The 24477-nt window shown below is 43.7% G+C and overlaps 1 protein-coding gene across 1 annotated transcript in view; it reads right to left on the bottom strand.

The window, feature by feature from the left end:
• The window catches only part of grk4 (G protein-coupled receptor kinase 4), a 45418-nt gene that overhangs the window by 7255 nt on the left and 13686 nt on the right, over nucleotides 1-24477 (bottom strand). Inside the window, exons 2-12 of the mRNA XM_062441078.1 lie at nucleotides 23570-23665; nucleotides 17313-17425; nucleotides 16110-16187; nucleotides 15156-15256; nucleotides 9986-10078; nucleotides 8969-9032; nucleotides 8631-8771; nucleotides 4293-4483; nucleotides 2845-2882; nucleotides 2312-2401; nucleotides 1954-2162 (exon numbers count right to left, since the gene is read on the bottom strand). Of these exons, the coding sequence (XP_062297062.1) occupies nucleotides 1954-2162; nucleotides 2312-2401; nucleotides 2845-2882; nucleotides 4293-4483; nucleotides 8631-8771; nucleotides 8969-9032; nucleotides 9986-10078; nucleotides 15156-15256; nucleotides 16110-16187; nucleotides 17313-17425; nucleotides 23570-23665 (1214 nt within the window). The remainder of the gene's footprint in view (nucleotides 1-1953; nucleotides 2163-2311; nucleotides 2402-2844; nucleotides 2883-4292; nucleotides 4484-8630; nucleotides 8772-8968; nucleotides 9033-9985; nucleotides 10079-15155; nucleotides 15257-16109; nucleotides 16188-17312; nucleotides 17426-23569; nucleotides 23666-24477) is intronic.

Below are 24477 nucleotides of genomic sequence, written 5' to 3' on the forward strand. Positions count from 1 at the left end.
AACGCGTCACACAAATAAACCGTCCCGTCCCCTCCTGCTCGGGCACAGAGAGGGCTGGGTGGCTCCCTCTTTGAGCGTGGGGGACAGTGAGGTTGCAGAGGACGAAGGGGGGCGAAAGAGAAAATGTTTCAAGTCGTCATAAATGAGCCATCCTAAACCCACACTCATCCATTTTTTTTATATGTGCAAGTACGAGGGGAAAGGGGTAGAAGCCACAGAGAATGATCATCGGTCGTAGTTCCCTCTCAGCTCTACAGAGCGTCTTTCAGCTCTCTGTTTTGGTTTCACGGTCCGCAACTTTACAGTTTTGATTCAGCGTCATTTCCAACAAGAGCACGCAGCTGTTTTCAGTGAAAAAAAACAAACCTCCAATACACCCACTCTGCACTGCCTGCCCGGTGCTAAACAGACAGTCAAAGTAAGTGAAGAGCTGGTAAAACATAGAGGTGTGTGTGTGCAGCTACAAAGTCAAGATATATATCCCTCATGAGAAGTCTGGAGACAAAAACAGAGTTAAAAAAGGAGACTGTGAATGTTGAACTCGCACCCATCAGATTACCCAAAAAAAAATGAGTGAATGTCTAAGTAGGACATCTGCCAACATGTTTGCCTAAACAACTTAAAATGTTCTGCTGTCCTCAAGTAGCCAAAAAAAAGTAACATAAATAAATAAATAACAATCTGATAATACAGGGAGACACTGACAGAAACAGACAACTAGGTACCTTCCAAATATTTACAGAAGCATGCTGGGATTGCAGCTCCAGCTCCCTACAAGCCATGTATTGCATGTGTGGATGTAAACTGAAGACTCACCTGTTTAAATGTGGCCTTTCTCTCACCTTAAATTGATTTAGTGCTTGTTTCTCTTGTGTGTCCTCTGTTAGCCTGTTGTTTTTGCTTTTATGCTTTTTATGGTCTTTTATGTTTTAATTGAGTTTTTTTTAATTGCTTTTCTTTCTTCTGCCTCGTTGATTGCATGTTTTTATTGCCTTTGTTTTTTTAATGTTATGCATGTTTTTATGGTCTTTTTGTGTCCTGTGAAGCACTCTGTGAATTGTATTTCTGTGAAAGGTGCCATACTAAATAAATGTATTATTATTATTATTATTATTATTAGTATTACTTTAGATTGCCAAATAACAAGCCTTATTGTAAAAGAAAACAAACAAAAAAAACATCTTACTGTAAAGCTGCGTTCAGACCAAAAGCGTCTGACTCGAATTGAGCAGCAAGTCCACATAGAAAATGAATGTAAATGGTGCGATCACACGCGATTTTATATCAGGCGGCGCGAATGAAGCGTCTGAAGCGAATGAATGAATGAATGAATGAATGAATCAAGCGTCTGAAGCTGCGCGAATAAAGTTGGAAAATTTGAACTTTTCAGGCGGCATCGCGCCGCGACATCCAATCAGCGGCGAGTTTCTCCCGACGTCACAAGCGCGAATGAAGCGATGATCCAAAAATGTATATTTATGATCAAGCGGCGCGATAGAAGCGATTCAAGCGATTTTTTTTCGCGTCAGACGCTTTTGGTCTGAACGCAGCTTAAGAAGTAATCCTATGGTGGAGGTTTAGTTTATGGCTTTTTTCAGAAGTAATAAATATTTAGCCCCGTTTTTTTTTTAAAAGCAGCAACTTGTAAATCAACCACAATAAAGTGCAGTTCAAGACCAACATGTTGCAACAGCAGAGAGTCAGATGTCCTAATAACACACTCTCAAACAGCCTGTATCTACTTTGGCAGAAGATAAAATGAGTTCCTCTATTAAGGCTGCTGCTATTAATAATAATAAAGTAGTAACTGTGGTAATAACAACCAACTTGTGTCATTTATCAAGACATGAAGATCTAGAGATTGTAGCGGTCCGACAAGTACTTCTGTATTGTGCTAATATGCTCTTTTCCTCCATCGGGTCATTCGTCACCCCTCCATCTCTTCGCCCTCACCAGTCTGCAGATGTCCTTGGCCTCCTCGGCGAACTTGTCGGAGTACTCCTCCTGGTCCTCGCGCACTCGTCTGTCCACCTCCTCCCGCTTGACGCGTTCCTTGCGCTTGCGGAAGGGCGACTGGCCTTGGATCATCTCGAAGATGAGGCAGCCCAGACCCCACCAGTCCGGGCTGAAGGTGTAGCTCTCGTTCTGGATCACCTCGGGAGCTGGAGGAGGTGGGGATGGGGGCAGAGAGAGAGAGAGAGGGGCCAAAACAAGCAGAGGGGGTTTGAAGATCATGAAGATGTAAAGAGGGGGGGGGGGTAGACATTTCAGTGATTTTAAGCGAGATGATGAAGATGATGTGAATTCCTACCCATGTATCCAACTGTGCCCACTCTCCCTCGTATCGTCTCTCCTTCAGGGATTTGAACGGCAAGGCCCAGGTCTGAAATTCGGATGTGTCCTGAACATAAGATTACAGACTTCATTAAGATCATGTTAAACGTTTAGGAAAGGTTACAACAACTTTTTTTTAGGCTTTTACCAAATACCCTTATCCATAACTCACAGAGGAATAACAGATCAACAGAAAACCAGTAACTGTAAAGGTCAAAACCATAGCAACCTGACAATAGCCACACTGCTACAAAATGATCTTTTTTTACGAGAGAGGTATCAAGGAAAAAATAGCTAAAGTGACTCCTTTATTTCAAGATAAGACCGTGTGAGAGAAAGAACAGATATGGAAGTACGACTCAGAGGAGACAGCATGGTGTAAAAATGGACACAATACACTGGACTATTTACATGCTGTGTATTTATCTTTCCATCTAAACATGTGTGTCTACATGTTAATCCACACACACCTGATCTAAACAGTAAGAAGGAAAGTGAGCTGGGACATACCACGATCATCCAGAAGAATGTTTTCAGGTTTCAAATCCCTGAAAAAAAAAGACAAAAAAAGGGTGTCATATATTTTGATATTGTTCTCCTTTAAAAATAGAACTCACATCTGAGAACAAGGATGTAACAATAAAATCCTGGATAAATATTTGTTTTCTTTATTTGCTTGTCATTTTGTCAGCATTTCATTTGTCTTTTATTGCCCCGTGTGTGTTCCCTTCTGCAATCTTTCATGTGCTAATAGAAGGCTTATCTGCACGGATATCTTTACTCGCATTGTATTGCACTGAGCTGTTATTAACAGTGTTGCAATAGAACTTCCTGGCTCCAGATTTTCAGCTCATACAGTCTATCATTTAGATATTTTCATACTATCTTACCTTATTTCAACTCTCTTTTACCTGTGCTAATCGCTGCATTAACATTTTATCTTGAAAAAGCTCTTTCTGACTCCCTGAAAGGAGCAAAACACTAAAAGGTTTGTTATCCGCTGCGCTACAAAGGCCGTGAAATCTTGGACCTGCGGCGCACGGTTAATGCCCAACTCCAGCACGGTGCCAACAGTGAAGTTTACTGTAACGCATGCAGAGATCAAGGAAGGCTGCCTGTGTTTATGTGAGCGTGAGGGCCATGTGAATGAGGGTGTGTTTGGTGTCTTCTAAGAGCATCGGTGTTTATAGTAGCATTACTCTGAGGCGCCGCCGAGTGTGACAGGTGCATTACACCTCAGTGAAATCAGTGCGCCATTAATCCGGCGGCACTTCATCTATCGGGACTTTTTCTACTTCTCCTAGTCTTACACAACCTCGGACATTTCTCTCTTTCACGGAATGCTTTTGTTATTGACGCCACATTTCAGAAAAAGAGGTAAACATATAGTTAAATATCTTGATTATTGATTAGGTTTGTTTTGAGACACATAAAAAAAAGAAAGAATGGTCAAAATCAAAAGCAGGAAGTTCAAAATCCTGCATCCTACATTTCCCATGATGCAACTGGATAGCATCTCTCTCATTTAGACCCCTCCCCTGCTTGGTAAAAAGCTACGTCTTTGTAATTCTACACCCTTAGTTCAAAAAATGCCTAATTCGAAGTAGATGATAAAAAACGCTGTGACATCATCGGATATTTTCTCAGGCTTTAGAGAGCTTACTCAGAGCCACGGAGGACATTAGACCACTGGGTTTCAGTACGAGAGAAATGGTGTTAAAAATGAGTGGCGTGCCCCTTTAAAATGCCAGAACGTTTATTCTCATGAACAACAGATTATATAATGTGGTTCAAGGCCGTGTAAACCTCCAAACATCTGTCCTCAGAGACCTCAAAATGCTCCCTACGCTCCCCTAGGCATGATGCTGCCCTAACATGCGTACACAAAAAAGATATCTACATAACCCCCGTCTAAACTTGCCCCACGAACATTCCTGACCCTGCCAACGTGACCTAACCTGTAGACTATCCTCTCGCGGTGCAGGTCCTCGAGGCCACAGCAGATCTCGGCAGCGTAGAAGATGGCCCTCTGCTCGTCGAAGCCTGAGTTGCCCATGTTGTAGATGTGGAATTTTAAGTCACCACCGTTCATTATGGTCAACACCAGGCACAGTGCATCCTTGGTCTCGTAGGCATATGCTAAACTAACCTGGAAAAGGAAGAAGGGGAAGGGGAAGGGGAAGGGGAAGGGGGGAGGGGGGGCAAAATCGAGGACGTGTTGAGGAGAGGGAGGAGAGGGAGCAGTCGAGAAGAAAGGAGTTGGTGAATAAAAGGAGGGAGGAGGAGGAGGAAGAGGCAAAAGAGGGTGGTCAGAGACAGGGTGGCGAGAGGAGCGCTGATAGTTTTATGTGGTTTGTCTGGTGCGTCCTAAATAATCATCCGTTATCCCCCCCGATGAAATGGAGGGAATGTACACAAAGAAGAACTCTGAAAGAGACATTTAACAGATATGGAAAAAAACCCACAAGTTTCTTCTTCACTGCTGAATCCTGCATCGTGTCCCTTCTCTCTAATCCCACCATCTATCTCTCTTTTCCCCCTCTTCATCCCCCCCGCCTCTCTCTGTCCTTCTTCCTCTCACCCCCTGTGGGTCAGTGACACTCAGGGTACAGTGTGTGCGCGCGTGCGCGTGCGTGTGCGTGTGTTGTGTACAAGCAGGATGTTGCTGCCAACAGGAGGAATCCCATCTGCTGTGGACTGTGTAGTCAAGAGACGGACCGCGAGAGGGGATGGGAAAATTCTTATGTGATCTCAAGTGAGCATCACACACACGCACACACACACACGCACGCATACCGAAACAAAGACATGAAAACACACCACGAGCCAAAGCAAACAGGCTAAAAAATCCTGCTTATTCATTAGCAATGGACGCTCACGTATTGATCTTGGCACAGCGCGCCGGGCTTGGTGTCCGTGATTTCTTCAAATATATATAAAAGGCTATTAAAAAAAAATACACAAAAAGAAATTCAAGTATTTTCAACCGTAGTGTCAAAATTTCCACCGATGCTTGACATCTATGCCAACGCAATACGAGAAAAACAAGAAACCAGAAAACCCAAGGCAACCTTCTTACTGGAAATGACTTTACTCTGAAAGGAGGTGAATCATGACGTGCATAACATCCGCTCTGCCTCCCTCTGGACTTCATCTTGTCAGGTAACACACAGACGGAGCAGTAAGTTTGCTCGTGCTTTGATTTGCTATTTGTATCAGACTTAAATCACTATTTTAAGAAGAAAAAAAGGCTTAAATGTCTTATTTGAGTAAGGTTGTTTTGGGGTTTTTTTAAATGGAAAATTGCATCAATACAAATGAAACAAGAAGTCTGACTTGTTACTTCCTTCTTTTTTTTTTTTAAACAAGTTTGGCACCAGAATCTAAAAAATTAAATTGATAGCCAGCCAAAGTCTACAACAGAGTGAGGTGGCGCATACCTCAGTCTCGTCTCACCTGCTGGAAATGCTACAACAGGGTCATTCTGCCACACACACACACACACACACACACACACACGCACACACACACCGTTAAATGTGAAAACATAAGCTCACAGTATGTATTGACTAATAGTATGCGCTGATCAAAAAAAAAAAAAAAGGTTTGAGAGAGCACTTGACTCTTCTCCTTGCTACTGCTGTATGGTCAGTGTTGCTAGGCAACAGAGCTGCTCTCGTAGGTAGAGAGGCACATGAAGAGTCATCAGTTCTGCCTGCAGCACAGAGAACGAACACACACACACACACAGAATCATGTGCCAATCCCAGGTGACAAGAGCTGCAAGTCTGAGGTTCTGTAACAAGCCCACTCCAGCCTCTGCGAGTGTGTGTGTGTGTGTGTGTGTGTGTGTGTGTGTGCGCGCCCATGCTTTTGCCATGACTCACTCAAAAACAAGGACGCGCGCAACATAGCTCACGCTGCATCAGAAAAAACGTCTAATCCGATCCATCTAGTGCAACTCAAACACAACCATTAGCTTCAAAACCTAGAAAATGGAGAAGCTCTGCCGCCTCACAGTCCAGCGTGCTGCACCACAGATCAATATCACACAGGCCAGAAATGAACGTGCGCATCTCTCAGGCCACTCCTCCTCTCCCATGTTCCGAGAGAATTCAAACGAGCGCTCCCTGTCATTTTCTCATCTTTGGAACAATCAGTTTTTTTTAGGGGGGGGGGAAACCCAATGCTGAGCCAAAGCTAAGTTTTCTTTTCCTGCCCGAGCACCTGAGATGCTTAGCGCGTACAGTTGGGACGAAATGGAAAGACAAGCACACAAGCACACACACACACACACAGCTACTTTTTTCCAACTGCGTTTGAGTCCTGATGTCAACAAGCGCAGTCAAGCGGGATTCAAATTCAAGCATTTCCATTTTTTTACGTACGGGGGGGAATGTGGGGGTGTCGAGAGCGTGGAGGAAGAAAAAAAAAAAAAAAAAGAGCAAAATGCATCACAGTGCGAGGTAAAAGGAGTTCAAACGGCTCATAGTTTAGAAATTTAACCGACACACGCCAACTCCTGCTACTCATTATCGTCATTCTTGTCACACGTCCTTTATGTTTGATTCAGACCCCATGAACATTACACATATCTCCTTTTTTCAGGTGTGTTCCTATAATGTATCACCTTACATGTTAATGATCTGTCAGGTCTAGATTTAGAGCTGTAGACGGCGCAGCATGGGATGAAATGAAAGGCTAGGTGACTCCCTGAAAAAGTGTTCGAGCTTGGCATTAAAAGCGCCGGCCAAAAAAACAACCGCCGCTTACTCATGACTACGGCTCAATTTATAGAAATTCTCCATAGGAAAATCAGCCAAGAGCAACGCCACCATTAAGAGCTTGAGGCATGGTGGTACGGTGGCAGGGTAATGATTTTTTTTTTTTTGGCTGGCACACAAGCTCAGAGCTCGGACACTGTGCTACTTTCTTCTATGTGCTGTTGCTCTGTTATGAAATGCGATTTGTGCTTAAACTGCAGTGATGTATGAGTGTTTCCTAATAACGGAGGCGGCAACGCTACCGTGATGTTCTTTAGAAACGGTTGTACATTCCTCTGAATCTACGTTCCTTGAATTAGCTGCTCTGACATTCACTTTTTTAGAATTTCCACTTATGATGGGTTGACCATTTTTCAAGTCTGTCTTAACAGTCGAGTTCCCAAATGAACGCTGAAATAGGTTTTTCCTGTCGTAATCATTCTTCCTGTTCACAAAGAAGCACTTTCAATGAAAGTACACAAACTTAAACATGTATCAGAAGTTTCTACAGAAGCTTAAGTCTTCCAAATGAGTCAAATCAAGTAGATATCTTTTAACCTTACAGTCTTTTTAGTGCCAAAGTCATCTCTTTTAATGAATATACTTCCACCACAGCTCAACAGGGAAACACTGTGAGGAAACACAAAAAAGGAAGCCTCATATTATCCTAAGATAAACTTTTAAGTGTATTTTATGCTTCTTGACTGTGAGGACACACTGTGGATTTTGGCTTCCATCACTTACACTGAAAGCGTATTATTTGAAGAGGATCTTTAAATAGCCAGTATGAACAGGAGGTACAATTACAGAGAGGAAAAACCTCTTTCACTGTTTATAAGGACACCTGACTGTTGTTGTAAGACTGACTTGAAAAATTGTGATCTTGACCTTTAAAGGAAGAGGTTTCATTTTAGAGTAACATACACTCTTAAAGAGATCTATTCTGAACTCAAGCTGAAACACAACAATGAAATCAGACAGTTAAAAAGTGTATGATCAGGCATGTGTGACAAATAATACATGTTTACATCACTGCAACAGAAATGTAGAAAAATATCAGGTGCATGAGGCAGCAAAACAGATTTCAATCACTTTTTAAAAAAAAAACATCACATGATGATTCAAATCTGACAGCGTGCTTCAAATGAAATCAAACTTGGCATGTTGGCAAAAATGGCACCAGAATGAAGCAGTCGTTGCTTTTTAAAACTGCAGCAGTGGGCTACCGTCCCACAGCGCGCCAGTCACCTGCAGCTGGTCAATAATGTCACGTGACCCGATTTGTTTCCACTTCCTCCCGTCGTGTTTCTTTCCACTGCGAGTCGGGAGCTCGTCCACCTGGCGCGGACGTCATTAAACAAACACAACTGGCAGTGGCGGCGGCCGTCTTTAACAGCTGATCGACCGCCTCTGCAAACACGCCCAATTGGATTTCATTTGCAGCAGCCGACAACGTTTTTCACACACACACACACACACACACATCAAGCACAATTCAGTTGAAAAGTTGAATAAGAAAAAGGTAGTACTTACTACAAAACTACTGTTAACTTTTTCTAAAATGCGTTTTTCGTTTAGTGCCATTGCTTCACCTTTTCTTTTCTTCACTCGTTTCTTTTCCAGCTTTTTACAGGCGTACATCTTACCGGTGGCACGTACTTGGCAGGCACAAACCTGGAAAAACAAGCAGCAAGGAAACATGATCACACACACACACGCACACACATACACATACACACACATTTAAAATAAAAAAAATAAAAAAAATCTCTTTAAAAGTAAAACTAATGGAAGCTAATATGTCACACCACAGATTTCTCCACCTAACATCAGCGGAGTGGACACGTAAGATTTATTGCTGTGACACTCACCTCGCCAAATCCACCTTTTCCTAGTACTCTATAATGTCTGAAGGTATTTTTGGTTACTGGTTGCCTGCAGGGATGGAAAAAAGAAAGAGAGAGACAGAAGAGACAAAACCAGTAAGAGGCATGAAAGAAGTGATGGGTTATGTCATTCTCTCAGACCGTGTGATGGTGCAGACAGAGTAATGCTCCGATACATTATTAATCCGCCCTGATGACTGCTGTTTCCACCTCGCTTCGGTTGCCAGCCATTATGCAAAGCGTCATCAATTATTCAGCGCTCGCGCAGAAAACTCCGGCAGCACCTTTGTGTTGGGTGCAAACAGCTCTCCTGCTACTGGTCTGTATATACTGTATACTGTCATGTTTGTTTTGTTTTGGATTTGCTGTGAGCATTTATTTTGCCATTTATTAACACATGGTTGCCATTTTTTATTAAAGTCGTTTGTGTGTGTGTGTGTGTGTGTGTGTGTGTGTGTGTGTGTGTGTGTGTGTGTGTGTGTGTTTGTGTGTTTTTCCCTGTAGTAATGATGATCACTATGACAACAACAAAGAAAAAAGTGTGGACATGAACTACTAGTTTAAAAAAGACAACAATTGTAAATAATGATAAATAGCTCAAAGTGCTTTATAGAAAATTTTTTTTAAAAACACAATAAAACAGCAGCAAATATACAAAAAATATAAATATAAAAAAATATAAAAATATATTTAGTATAAAAATAAAGTAAAAATTAGAATATTATTAAAAAATGACACTAATTAAAAGCCAGATTAAATAAAAACATTTTCAGCTATCATTTAAAAATGTTCACAGATCTCACTTATGGCAGAGTATCCCATCTCAAATATTATTCATTATATTTATACACTTACGTTAAATAAAGAAGTGGAATGAAATGAGATTTAACTGTTCCCAATAAAAGCGTCTACAATCCCCGATGTCATTTTCATGTTAGTAAAATAAAAACTTTTGCATGCTCGCATCACTAGGTGTGTAAAATCTGCAGCGACAGTACTCACCTCTCCAACCATTTCCACTGCAGGAAGCGAGAGAAGTACATGGACTCGTGGTAGGAGGAAAATGGAGCTCCACTCAGATAATCACGAACTATTCTGGAGGGAGAGATGAAGAAAGAGGGTTCATTTTAATATGGAGAAGTAACATGTAGAGGGTAAAAAAAAAAAGAAGACTTTTTTCCAAATCTTCCAGACAGACAAACAGACAGCTGGTTCATCTTCCCCCGGAGAGCCATAACCGCTTTTAACATTACAATGACAAAAAAAAAACCTAAAAAAACAAACAAACATCCTCTGTATCTGACTTGTATGTGCATGTTTGGGTGTGTTAGCGTGTGTGTGTGTTTACGCTCTGGCGGCTGTGTCACGGTTCAAAGCAGTTCTCAATGGAAAAGACGGAAAAAAACCTCTGTGTCGATAAACTGACGTGAAGAATGAAAAATGCCTTTGAACAGAGACATTCCGCTCCACTCAACCAGGAAACAGGGGGATTTGGGGGGAAACTGTTTTTTTTGACTGAGCAGGAGGTTGAGCGGAACATCTAATCTCACTTTGCCCGTCACGTGAATGTGTGCGTGTGTGCGTGTGTGTGTCAGCCGGAGTCACACACAGACACAGACAATAAAAACTTCATCGAATACAGGTTTCTGTGAAAAGGTGGGATGGTGGGAGGGGTCACTAAAGGTCAGAGCTTCACAGTCTCCTGTCCGTATGTCAACTGTCACTCCTCTGAGAGTTGTGAGAACATGACTCTTTGACACGACCCTGGCAGCCTCTCGTGTCGGTGTCCTTTTCATCTGCTCCGACCGCAGATGTTGACTCAAACGAGCAGGTCTTCTTTAACGCTGTCGTGCCAAACACAAAATGAGCTGAACTGCGCCCAGACCGGTTTACACGTCCAAAAAAACAAACAAAACAAAAACCCCCCAAAAGAAATTGGTTATCAGAGCGCCTTAAAAACTCTACTGTCCCTGCCGTCAGCACTGTCAGCTGATAACATAAATTCTAACGCAGAGTAGAACCAGATGACAGAGGAATCTTAGAGATTACGGCATCACAGCGGTGGCTCTGCTTCTTTAGGGTCTGCTGTTTGCCCCCCTTTCTCTTCAGTCAAAACATACAAGTCAGCATGTTTTCATCCCACATCTCAAGGTAAGACTGATTTTATTCCACAAAGCCTTTATGATCGCATGAGCTTCCCATTTAGAGATCAAAGTTTGGCTTTTTTTTTTTTATTATACCACTATACTATTAACTACTATACTATTAGCACACCTTAAGTAGTCTCATACAAATATCATACATCTTTTATTATGGTTAAATTGTATTAATTATGTAAAAACAAACTGATCCAAAGTAATAAAAAGCTGGAAAGTCTGACTTGTTCATTAGGTCATTAATATCTATGACAGACAAAAATAAACATTCATTTAAGTCACTATGCAAAAATACAAAATTTCTTTGTGTGTAATGCAGCAGCAGCAGCGGAGAGACCGAGCCACAGTCCGCAGACTTGACACCGACATGTCAGAAAAGCTTAACCTGATTTACCCAAACGCACGACTGCTCTGTCATTGGTCTGGTAAGGGGGACTATTTTGTGCTCTGTAACCATTATGTGCTCCAGCAGCAGCAGCAGCTTGTGCCAGCCAATAAACACGACTCTGGTACAGAGGCGGCTCCAACCGTAGGCATGTAATTAACAGGAGCAGAAGGCTTCAGAGGTCAGCTGCACGACTCCTGAAACCACAGCAGAAAGTGAAAACTACACCAGCGATGCTTTCTCTCTACTGCTGACCAGTGTGCTCGCAACAAAACCCCATGATGTTTAAGAGATATTTGTCTGGGAGAGTTTCCTTCGCCGTTTTTTTTTTTCTTCTTCTAGATGACATCATCACTAAAGAAGACGAGGAAAGCTACCTGTGGTTACCAACAGCGCTGGGGTGGCTGTTCTTGGCAAAAAAAAAGACACAAGAGTAGAGAGTTTCCACAAGGGGAGCACCCTCCGCTGTGTAAAAGAAAACTGAATTATGTCATCATAGGAACCAGTTACTCTACACATAAACATTCATCTAGCTGGATAAGATCTCAATTCTATGCAGGGGTAAAAAAAATCATGCTTAAAATCCCTGCAAAAGTAAACTTGTTGTCATTACAGGCTGAACACTGAATGCTTTCCCCTGCATTCTTGTCTTAATTCTCTCCTTAAAGTGTGGCCTGTGTGACTAACATTTCACATCCATGTTCACTCATCAGGTCAGTGAACTTTCACTGTGTGTTAGAAGTCCAAACTGTCCCCAGACACTTAAAAAAAGGGGCTCCAGAAAGGCAGGAACATAGCAGCGCCTCAGACAGACACCACCGGGAGTAGAAATAAACACAGATACACAGTTACAGGAAGGAGGAGAGAGGGCAAGGAGGGAAAAAAAGAGAGGGGGGAAGAAAAATGAGCAGAGAGAGAGCTTTTGTCAAGACGGGGCGATACGCGAAAAACACCGCGGTACGCATGTACTGAGCAGCCTTCGCTCTACTCTTAGATGACATAACCGTATGTTCCACTGCGGCAGAAGAAAATCCATGAGTGAGCTAATACATTTCTGCTGGTGGGTGTGTGTGGCTCTGCCAAAAGTCACGTTTCCACGTGCGGTACCACGCTTTCCTACGGGCTTTCCCTCTGCACACACACAAAAAAAGGATAAACCTTGAGTCAAAACACTTAAATCGAAAGAAAGGAGAAAAAAAATTAAGTCGATGTTTCGCAACGGGAATATAAATAATAGCGATAGTGGAAGGAAGCGGCGATGAGCGCACTTGAACAGGAATCCCATTCAAAAACAAGTCGAGTGCTGCTGCGAGGCTTCTGCTAACACAAACATGTGCCTGTGTTGTTCTCTCTGTGTGTTTGTGTGTGTGTGTGTGTGTGTGTGTGTGTGTGTGTGTGTGTGTGTGTGTGTGTACACTCTGTTTTTTTTGCCCCTCTCTCCTATAACACTCTCTTTCCATTTCTCCTCACTTTTCCCAATTTCTCCCTCATTTGTGCTCATTTCATCGCTCTGTGGACCCGTCTCTTCCCCTCTTCGCTCCCGTTTTTGACGACCGGAGTGGATGCTCTGCCGTGGAGTTGGAGTGTTATAATTCAGCGTCCTCTCTCTGACTTTTTCTGCGTGTTTCTCTGCCCCGCTACGTGCCCTTTTAACCTCAGAGATGTTAAAACAGAGGTGCAGGCAGAAGAGGAAGGAAACGAGGCCAACGGACCATAAAGTGAGATGCCACAGAGGAGAAGACAGGTGTGTGTGTGTGTGTGGTGTTCATCTTCACGTCAACCTCTGATGTTTCCAGCTTCAAAAAAACAAGCCGTGACCTTAACCCGCCTTTACCTCCTTCTAGTAGACCTCTTTCTTCACACACACACACACACACACACACACACACACACACACACACACACACACACACACACACACACACACACACACACACACACACACACACACACACACACACACACACACACACACACACACACACACACACACACACACACACACACACAAAATAGCATTTCAAAGTATCAGTGTAGATAACTTTGCTGGGACAAAGTATATCAGTGTGTCTGCCCTTCATAGTTGCCTTGACCGGCTTCTACATGATATGAGTAATTTATTGTATGAATCCAACAGCTTTTGAATAAACAAAGTCGAAGCCAGAGTGCAGGCTGAGAACATGAGTCTTTTCCCAATCGCGATTCCACACTTCTTGCTGGAATCCTTCGAGCAGATTCCCGTACTCCCCCGAGAGGTGAATCAGAGGCCGGTGGCAGCGTTTTCCAACCCCCGAGTCTGACCTGAGCGGTGTGGTTCAGAGTTTCGGCTTTTACCAGAACTGTGGAAATGTGGGTATGGTGAGATCTATTTAGGTCATGTATTTTTCTTTCTCTCGTGTGAGAGGAATTCTTTGTTACGCGACCCCTGACTAATAAACGTAACGCTGTGTTATGTCTTCTGCGCTCGCCGAGCAGACCTGGATTGCACGTCGTCTGCCGAGTCACTGCCGCGTTACGCACACCATCCAAAAACAGCTTTTTCAAATTAAAATGCCTGTTGAAAGTGGCTCTGACTTCCTGATGTGACGTGAGGTCTCCTGGTTATCATATACACTAGCGTTATGAATCTAAATCCAACCTAAATGCACTCAAAGTCTTTAAGTTCTCCATAAATAGTTTGAAACGCCTTTTTAAATAATCTCCAATACCGCCACTAATGAAATGTGACTTCAGCCAACAAACCAGCACACAGTACAGTTCAGATATCATTCATCTTTAGCTGCTCATATGGTTTTTCCATCAATACAATCATCAAAAGCGAGTGAGCAGGAAACCACGGAGGAAATGTAGGAAACACCAACACGGACACATATATTCATTACCAAGGTAAATGTGACGACTCGAGACAAACATGATATTACATTTTAATATCTCATTGAGCTAAAGTCCACACTGACTGTGGCGGAGTTAAATTATTGGGCTAATACAAAGTTATGTTGTGCAACGTGAAGTAAAGTCGGGGTAATAATTCCCGGTCTGTTTGCTTCTCCTGGCTCTCAGAGCAGGAAGCAGAAACACCTGCGAGAGTGTGTGTGTGTGTGTGTGTTTGTAAATCTCCATTTGTGTGTGAGAGCGTGTGTCTGTACGGGGAGGAGGGAGGGGAAGGGGTGGGCACACTGAGGTGGCTGTTGTTTTCATGCCAGCCATCCGGATGCTCTCTCTGCCACGCTGCTCTTTTTTTTTTTTTCAATCGCCGCTTTTTTTCGTCCGTGAGTTTGTTTGTGCGTTTGTAACGCTGCGCTCCAGGTGCCAGCTGCCTCATCATCGCTGGTGACAGGGCACACTTAATCCACACAGTCTACAAACACACACACACATGCTGTCTGAAGGAACGGGGCGTCTGTGTGGTGCCACTGCACTCTGACAGACGAATCATAAAGAAAAACAAATCTATACAAGCGTTTCATTAACAGACTGAGTGTAGGAGAACTGATATCACAACTGAGAGAGAGAGAGAGAGCGGGTCAAGATCATAGTGGTGGACATGACAAGATGTGATCCAACTCTGTCAGTGTGTGTGTGAGTGTGTGTGTGTGTGTGTGTGTGTGTGTGTGTGGAGGGGGGGGCTTACTTGTAGCAGTCATTGAAGAGCTCCTTACACGGACTCTGCTCCAGCTTCTCACGGCACCCGGCGACTACCTCCTGCGGTACGTCTGGCAGATGGGCTGCCGACTAGAGGGTTAAAAACGGGCAGGAAACAGCGGGCGAGGCACACAGACAGAGAGAGTGACAGACAGAGAGAGTGACAGACAGACAGACAGACAGACAGACAGACAGACAGACAGACAGAGAAGCACAAAAACAAAGTGAGCTGTTGATCTCAAATGCCAGCAGACTGTCAAAGCTATAAAAAAAACCAACATCCTCCTTTCTGCTTGTGATCCTGTATGGTTAAACTAGTAGAGCGTGTCAACGTGACAGTGGTCACACCTGACTTGTCTGGTGCGGTCTAAACAAACTCAAGTTCATTTGCTAGTTCGGTCCAGTTCGCACGGACCGGTTAGAATGCTGTTAAACTCTCTTGATACTTGATACGATCGTGAGACACATTTAAAAGCTAAACTAAACAATCCAATCCCTCCTTCTTACAGTATAACATGACCCAGTTCATTTACTGTATTTGTAGATGGGCGTCATACAGTGTGTAGTTAGAGGTTTGACCGATGCGGGTGGTTAACCAAGCAAGAGAGCTCAAATAGGTGTGAACACTGCCCAATTCTGCTAAAATAAAGATAAAACAAACAAAAGTCACTTGCTAATATGAGCCATGCATGTACTGATAACAAAATGAAACAAAGCATCCTTTTAAAATAAAAAAGAAAGTTTATTGCACTTGATCATGCATCTGAACGGGACAAACAATGGATTTAACGTGCAATTCTGCATTTACAGGCAAATGTAGTGATATCAAAAGCATTCCTGTGGATTCTCAGGAGGTCAATATGAGTCGACTCAATCGAGAGGGCGTGTGTGTGAGTGTGTGTGTGTGTGTGTGTGTGTGTGTGTGTGCATGCATGCCTCTTACCCCATTATTAAAGTATGTGTCTAAAACATTCAGTCCACAGTCCCTCCTCTTTTCATCAGGAGCTAGTTGGTACATGGCCTGTGAGAAAAACAGAAGTGTGAGTGACAACACCAGCGCAGGAAACCATGCTCATTCAACCATCTTTGATATCACTCCAAATAAGGTCAGAGAGAGAGAGAGAGAGAGAGGGGCACCAGAAGGCAGGGAAGACGGTTGAGAGAGAGAGAGAGAGGATGGGAGGGAGAGGGGGCGTTTGATAAGAAACTGAAAAGAGGAAAAATAGAAGTGAGCGTGGGACTGCAGGCAAATGCCAAGATGTTACCAGTGATAAAGACATCTTAGTCAAGGCGGCACACTGGCTGAACGTGCCTCGTTTTCACGCTTTGTTACTTCTGTCGCCGACCAGCGTGACATTTTCACCACGTCTCACTGTCGCATATTGTGTTTTCTATGGTCAAATATGGGCCCGTAGGCAGGGCAACAGTCTGGAGTTTGCCTTTCAGCTTTCGAGCTGTGTGTTTTGTTTGAAAACAAGCTCGGCAGAGAGGAATGGGGACTGAGCTGCGCTACAACGCGTCAAGGCCGAGACATGAAGTCTACATGCAGCCGGCGGACCGTTGTCGAGCGCTAAAAGCGCTCCTCGTTACATTTCTTGCATTTCTGTCAGCCGGTGGAGAGCGTATATGCATCTCCCAGCGCACGTACGTAAGTGCCTGTCTACCCACCTTGAGAAAGACTAATGTAGGTTCTTATTAAATAAGTATGACCACCCCCCCACTCCCCTGTTTTTCTTTCTCAATACCTCCAGGGGCCTAGACACAAGCTTGGGCCTGTGTTTGCCTGCTCACCCAGGGGACCTGCCTCTGACGTGGGATTGACCTCATGGAGGAGTGCGCGGAGGAAGGGGAGGGGTCTGTTCTCTGACAGCCCGTCTAAGTCGCTAATCACCCCCACGCCCACCCCACCCACCACCCAGTACTACTGCCAAGACCAGGCAGAGCACCAAGTCCTGACTTTTCCCCTTCTCTTCCTCCCCCGTTCCTATTCCTTGTTCTGCAGGCGCCAAATCGGACCAATCCCACAGCTCGAAAAGCTCGGAGAGGGTGGAGAGGATGAGAGAGAGTGAGACAGAGGAACGGGGACAGATAGAAAAAAGAACAGGTGTAAGCAGAGTACTAGTTATGGGTTCGTTCAAAGTCTTACCACAGCGTCCATGAACTCGATGCAGCGCTTCAGCTCTGGCCTGGTATCACAGTACTGACGGAATAACAACCGACCAATGGGTTGCTTCTCACACAGACTGGTGTAGTCCCTGTCTGAGAAAGAGAGAGAAGAGGAGGAGTCACTCAAGTGTTACAATACACATTTCAATATGACACCTTTCATTTAGACATGGCTTAATATAAATAAAAAGGTCAGGACCACAACTGCACCCAACCCACTATATTAAGAGGTTTCTCATTCAGAGCATTGGTATCGCCATTCCTCTCTGCACTAGCACGCAAGCTAACGAAGATGGACTCCAACCTCCCTTGCACCAGGAGACGGAGACATGAGGAGCATTTTAGCTTTTCAGAACAACAGATGAGATGAACTCTGAGGTAAGCGGGATTAGTTAAAGATGCTGATGTGAGTGGATCTGAAGCTAGGACAGGAGGTGGAACCTTAAAGCTCATATTCTCATTGATGGCAAAATTAACTACTTTTAGCGACATGCACACAACGTTACAACTTAGGTAGAGTAGACCAACTCTCCACATTTGGCTGGGTTTAAATGAATATATCTCTGCTTGTGAGAAGAGCTACAGTCTAACACAATTCCAGCATTTTGGCTAAACTAGGCTAATCCCATTGGAAAACATACTTTCTATCTGCAGGAATACTATAAATCTTGGGTAAGAGGGGTTTTCTGTTGAGGGGGGGGGGATTTTAAATGTGCGACAATACGGTATAAACAAAAACCCATGGCGTGTCTGTGTTTTCTGTTTTCTGCGTGTGTGTGTGTCTCTTGTGCAGCTGGCCCCGGCCTATTAGGACTAATGGTGTCCATTTGAGTCATATTTCCTCTGGTACCAAATGAGGAAGAAGACCCAGGACATTTTCCATCACTGGCTGACAGTAAAGACACACACATACATACACAAGATAAACATACAAACAAAAATAGGCCACACACATTCACGGACACATGCACACTTGTGCACAGAGGAAGGAGGAGGAGGAGGAGGAGGGATGCATGGGATGAAAATTTCTGAGTGGTGACAGCTACAGGACAACCTCCAACAGTAAATCAAATCTTCACGACAGCCATCCCAGCTGCACTGTTTATTACGCACAGCGTTTCTCTCCGCTCACTGAGAGCACAGCGCTCCTCATTCAAAACTCACCACTTATACGACCACAAAACCAAAGTTATCACTTGGCTGAGCAAACAGTCCAGTGTAGAGATATGATATTTTTTTATTGCTTCCCCCTTCCACTGTGTGACCGTTGTGTTTTAAAATCCACGGAAACAAAAAAGCTCTTTCATGAAACCCTCGCTGAGAGACGGCTAACTGTATTGCATTGTGCGCTCGCCTTCGGACAACGCCTTTCATCTTTGATCGCCGAGATTCGGGAGGCTTGCTTTGGCATTTCCCCATTTTCTTCTTCAGCTGTGTTCAGCTGAAGAAGAAAAAAAATAAAAAGCCCTCATATTCCAGGAGTTGATAAAGGCAATTTAAGGGCGCCTGTACAGCATAAAAATGTTTGAAGCTGTTCATTTGAACTCTGGAGTGTTTTCCCTCCTGTAGTTTGATTCATCTCGCCAGGTGAGAACAATGTGGTTGGAGCTGAGTACCATCAAATAACTGTACCACAATGCCTGTAAATGTGGATCTGTGCGTCTGGTAGTCACGGCGCAGGTTACCAACACTGCAATGAAAGGAGTTACTTCTGAGTGCACATGACTTTTGTTTATGAGCTGCTTTGTTTGCAGCTGGGCATTGTGAACCTAAACAAACCAAATTCAACAAAGTCAATTTTTCCACTGTGGTTGAGGAGAAAATGAACTTTGAATGCTCTCTTAGCTTCAATAGTTAGCGTCTGCTCTCCAGCAACCAAAAAGATAGAGGTAACAGATTCTTGTTGGTCTTATTTTATGCACAACGCTACACCAACAGATTTAGAGACACTGGGATTGCAGTGTCCAGTGTAACAATTTACAAAGTAGATCAAAGCTTTATGGTCTGGCAGGCAAAAAATGAAAATCTTTTGATAACATTGGTTTATTAATTGTATACATAGAACGCACAACAGTTCCCTTTAAGATATGGTCGTTGTATATAGTCATGGATGTGTAATGTTGACATAGCATATTTCCTTACCATAGCCAAGTCACCCTGTTTACCCGACCTCATGTACTGTCACCACCGTCATTATTATAAAAATATAAGCCGTTATCCCCGTATTTAAGCAAAACTGCATCTCCTCCATCCCCCCTCTCCTCTATCTGACCCTTGGCACATGTACTCATAGAATTAGAGTTACATTCAGGTAACTACTATTTATGCATAACTGGTATGAACATTATACAAACAGGCAACAGAAGTTTATCCACCCTTGTTTTTGTGGTTGGCCTTTATTTATTTGTGTTGACCACTCCCTTTGCCATTATCAGAGACCCAGCTTTTAATTGACTACTGACTTTTATTTGAAGAAATACAGAAATTACACAAGTATACACATATAAAACATTAGGTCAGTAAATTAAGAGTGTATAAATGTAGGTTTCTCCTTTTTTGTGTAAAACCACAGAGTATGGAACAAATCCGGAGAAGGGAACAGAATTTATAATATGAACATTTCGGTATGGACGACCTTGATCGTAAACTCCCGTGTCAAGAACTGACACGATGCTGAGATGTGCAGAAATGCGAAAAAAGGGAACAGACACTAAGAGTATCTGTCTCCACGGTAAATCATCTATTGAATGTTGATGGTTATCTATTTGCGCTTTAGATCGTAGCCGACGTCTTATCTTCCTTCTTTTTTTTTTTAAATGACTCAGGTAGCTGACGCCAAAGCCTAACCTTACTTTTAAGGTTATCAAATGAAGTGAAATGTCCTCCCTTCATCCTAGACTGTACACCCATGACTCAGATTGGCTGATTGACTGCCAATCAACTCACGCTTTATTGGCCCCAGTCTATCGGTTGCGTCGGCACCTGCAATGAGTCTCTCCGGTTGAGGTTTCAGCGTCATCAATGATATTTTACAATTTGATTCCAGTTGCCAGAGCGACCTGCCGCTCCAATCACCATCAGATCCCACCCTTTGCTGAATCACAGGAAAAGCTGGTCTCTCTTTGAGGTGACACACTCCAATTTGCGTAACAGAAAAAAAACTTGTTGTGCAATATTCCTGATGTTTAAGTAACATGGCCTGTTGAGTAACATATTTGTTAAGCGCAGGAATGATCCATGTTTCTCCAGGCGTCAACATGCATGACTAACCCTTTAGTAATAAAACATTAGTTGTGGCTTAATGGTTAAGGTTCACACCACATAACTGCAACATCTCGCCTTTTGTTTCCTGTCTTTCTACCATGACTGTCAAAGGCAAAACAACCAAAAAATGTTTTTTCTTTATACAAGCTAAAATCATTGACACCCTTCACACACACACAGCCTTCGCTTCCTATTGAAATAGGAGGGAGTAGTCTTGTATATACTGTGTTATTTTCTGTCATAATTTGTTTACATTTTAACGGTACATAGAGAACTTGTGACTTGACATTAAACTATACCCAGGGACACATGAATGATTTTAGTATCTATGTTTTCATGGACTTAACAGGTAAACAAGTCAATTTTCTAAAAACAGAACATTCCTGCAAAAGTAAAAACGACCGAAGAAGCAATTCACGTTGAGGTTCTGGGGAGAAAAAAAAGTACATTTCTTAAAGTAAAAAACAGCAGAATCTGATGTTAAGCTGAATAAATTCCTTACTCCTGAGATGTTTCATGTTTTTCCAGCCGTAGTGGGTTGAACGTATAAAAAACACTTGCCAGGGTCAACGTCTGTAAATGTCCAATAATGCTAAATCACAAGTATATGCATCTACAGATGTGTATTTTTTATGCTCGCCTTCAACATCTTTTAACTGAATCCTAAATTTTACAGTTAAGATGTGAAAAAGAGAGCAGTTTCTTTAACCTGGCTCTGGGTTTAGTGTGTGACAGCATATGTGTGTAGTGAGTGTCTGTGTGTGTGCGTCTGTGTGTGTCCAAGCTGAATCCAGGCTCTAAATCATTTGAATATGAGAACGTAGGCCAGCATTCCACCAATGAAAAATTTCCTCTTTGCGTAAGAGAGCCCTCTCTCCTGTCGTGAGGAAAAACAACTGTGAAAGAACGAGGGACGGAGAGAGTGAGAGCGAGATGTCAGAGAAATATGGCGAGAGGAAAAATTAAAGGGCTGAAACGAGAAGAAGGGGAGAGTTGTGAGGCTTGAAACTAGCCTGGACTAGACCGGTGGACTAAGCTGCAATTACGACTTAATTAAAACTCCAATTTAGGCCAAGAGTGAGTGAGTTAGGGAGAAAGTTAATGTGCACAAAAGTGTGTGTGTGCGCGTGCGTGTGTGTTTCAGGCAGCAATACTCACTGCTGCTATGCAACAAGAGCTGTTAGCCTCCATCCAAAATACCTCTGGTTTCAGGAGCGTGTTGGACGAGTAAACATGTCTGCAGTGATCAAACTGCAAAGCTAATAGGTGCACATGTGCTGTGTGTGTTGGATGGATACCAGAGGAAAGACAGGGAAAAAAAGGGAAGAGGAGATGCAAAGAGAGGAAGGTGAGAGAGAGAGAGGAGAGAGAGAGAGAGGAGAGAGAGAGAGAGAGGAGAGAGAGAGAGAGAGAGAGAGAGAGAGAGAGAGAGAGAGAGAGAGAGAGAGGAGAGAGAGAGAGAGAGAGAGAAGAGAGAGAGAGAGAGGAGAGATAGAGGAGAGAGAGAGAGTCTGGCTGGCAGACAAAGTGGCTGCAGCCCACATAATGTAATCTAGGCTTCCTAGAAGCACTGCACACTTGTCAAGGCTAAGGTCAAATGCCTGACATTATCAAGACACAACAAAGACACTGCTATCAAGTCACTATACTGTATCCTTGTATCTGCTGTGCGGGCATGCATGTGCGTCTCTGCTCATGGGTGGGTGCGTGCATGTGTGTGTGTATGTAGATGCGCATGCCTACACGTCTGTGTGTTTAAGTATGCAAAGGGGATTATTTTGATCCTGCGCTCGGTGTGATAGGGAAATTACGCAATAGCGTCTATGTAACAGTGACGTATGTAACCCTTAACAGCTGCTACACACACACATACACACAGGCGCGCACACACACACACAGGCATGCACATGTAGCCCATTTTGAGAATCTGCTGGGAAGTTATAATTCAAAACGGCCATAAATATTTAAGACAATGCTTCTTCTTAGGTGACATTTATGTGCCTTTTTTTTTTTTTTTTTTTTAACAGGTAAACTACCACAGCTGATGACTGATACATTTAACTTAATAATAATCTGATCTGTCGGCGATGATTTGCAATACGAGCGCAAAAGCAACACGGTTGACGCTGAGTAAGAGATATCACCGCAGGGAGTATGTGCACCTTCATCTCTTTCACTCATCCTCCCTCTTCCTTCTCTCCCTCTCTCCTATACTTAGGAGATCCCCCCCCCCCACCCCATTGTAAAACAGACTCACTCATTCTCCTGCGCTCTCTTTCTCCACAACTCTCCTGCCCTGCCACTTTTGTGTTGCTCTGAAGTGGTGGAAAGAGGGAGGGAGAGTGATACAGATAGTAGGAGGGGGAGGCATGGAGATAGAAAAACGAGGGAGGGAGAGAGAGTATGTGGGGGAGGGTAGCACTGCAATCTCTGGCAGAGATAGCTGTGACGCACTATTACACATACACACACACACACACACTTGGAGTGCTGTGGCATTCAGGAGGACCAGGATGGGTGGGCAAGTGGGGAAGGGGGGGGGGGGAGCAAGGAGATAATGTAGCCCAGGAGCAGAGCACTTGTCTGGGCCGTAAGCAGAGGAACCTGCCCCTCACTCTCAAGTTGAACCTGGATGTAGAAAACAGGAGGCGAGCGCTGTGGACGCTTTGATTCGACACGTAACGTCAAAAGGGACTTGAAGATTAAAAAACAGATTCCCTGAGTAATACACGCACACACACTTATACACCACACACAGTTTCCTGTCCCCATGCCTGTAACTGTGGGTGGAGACGGGTAGAAACAGGAAGGAAGTCCAATCTGAACTTCCTCCTATGTCAGACCCACCCCAACGACACAGCATGGCACGTTATCTTTCTGCCTTTTTCACGCCCGTGCACACACACACACACACACACAAACACACACACACACACACATACACACACACCAGCATCCCTCCCAATTTCTTACCAACAGTGCGGCGTAGCTCCTCACACTGGCTGATGTGGGGGAGTTTGAGCATCTCCTTCCATTTCTTACTGCGGCCATTCCTCTTCCCTCCTCCACCTTAGAGACACAGAGAGACACTGAAATCAGCTCATCAATCAAGTCACTGTTTCAACATCGCGCTGGGAGAGTATTTCCCCACGTCCACCCGCTGGCATTTTCAACACAACAACCAGACGACATCCAGTCAAGTGTGTGTGCGTGTGTGTGCGTGTGTTTGCGTGCGTGAGTGCGTGTTTGACCTTGCTGTGACCAGAGGCGGGGACAGCTGGTTCATCTCACCAGTCGCCTCCATGCATCATGACAGAGCATGAGGTGAAGAATGTTGACAGCTTCAAAAGATAATGGGGCATGCACTCGTCTTGTCGCGCACACAAACACACACACACACGCACGCATCTGCACAAAGTGGTGCTTTTCCCCAGAGCTCAGTCTCAAGTCAAGAATTAGCCAAACATAACATTCACAAGTTATCTTAGTGAACACACAAACACACAGACACACACACGCACAGACACACACAGAGGGTTAGGGTTAGATCAAATGACCTGGAGGTGAGGGGTGAACAACCTCCAGGCGCAACAGTGCTCTCTTCAAGGAGATTGGGGTCACTCCACATATTTCACTGAAATGCTCATTCCAACACCAGCAGGAGATTGTTTTGTGTGTATGTGTGTGTGTATGCATGTGTATATAGAGAGAAAAGAGAAACTGAGGTATTTGCTCCTTGAGGCAGACAGCACTGAAGATGGGAGTAACGCTGATGAGCTGCTGCTGTGATTTACAAACCAACATCTTTACACGCACACAAAGTAGACTTTTCGACAGAGAAAAAGACAGCTTGTACAGTATTATGTACGATCATGATTTAA

Source organism: Scomber scombrus, chromosome 2 (assembly GCF_963691925.1).
Source record: "Scomber scombrus chromosome 2, fScoSco1.1, whole genome shotgun sequence".
In the NCBI taxonomy this organism is placed as follows: Eukaryota; Metazoa; Chordata; class Actinopteri; order Scombriformes; family Scombridae; genus Scomber; species Scomber scombrus.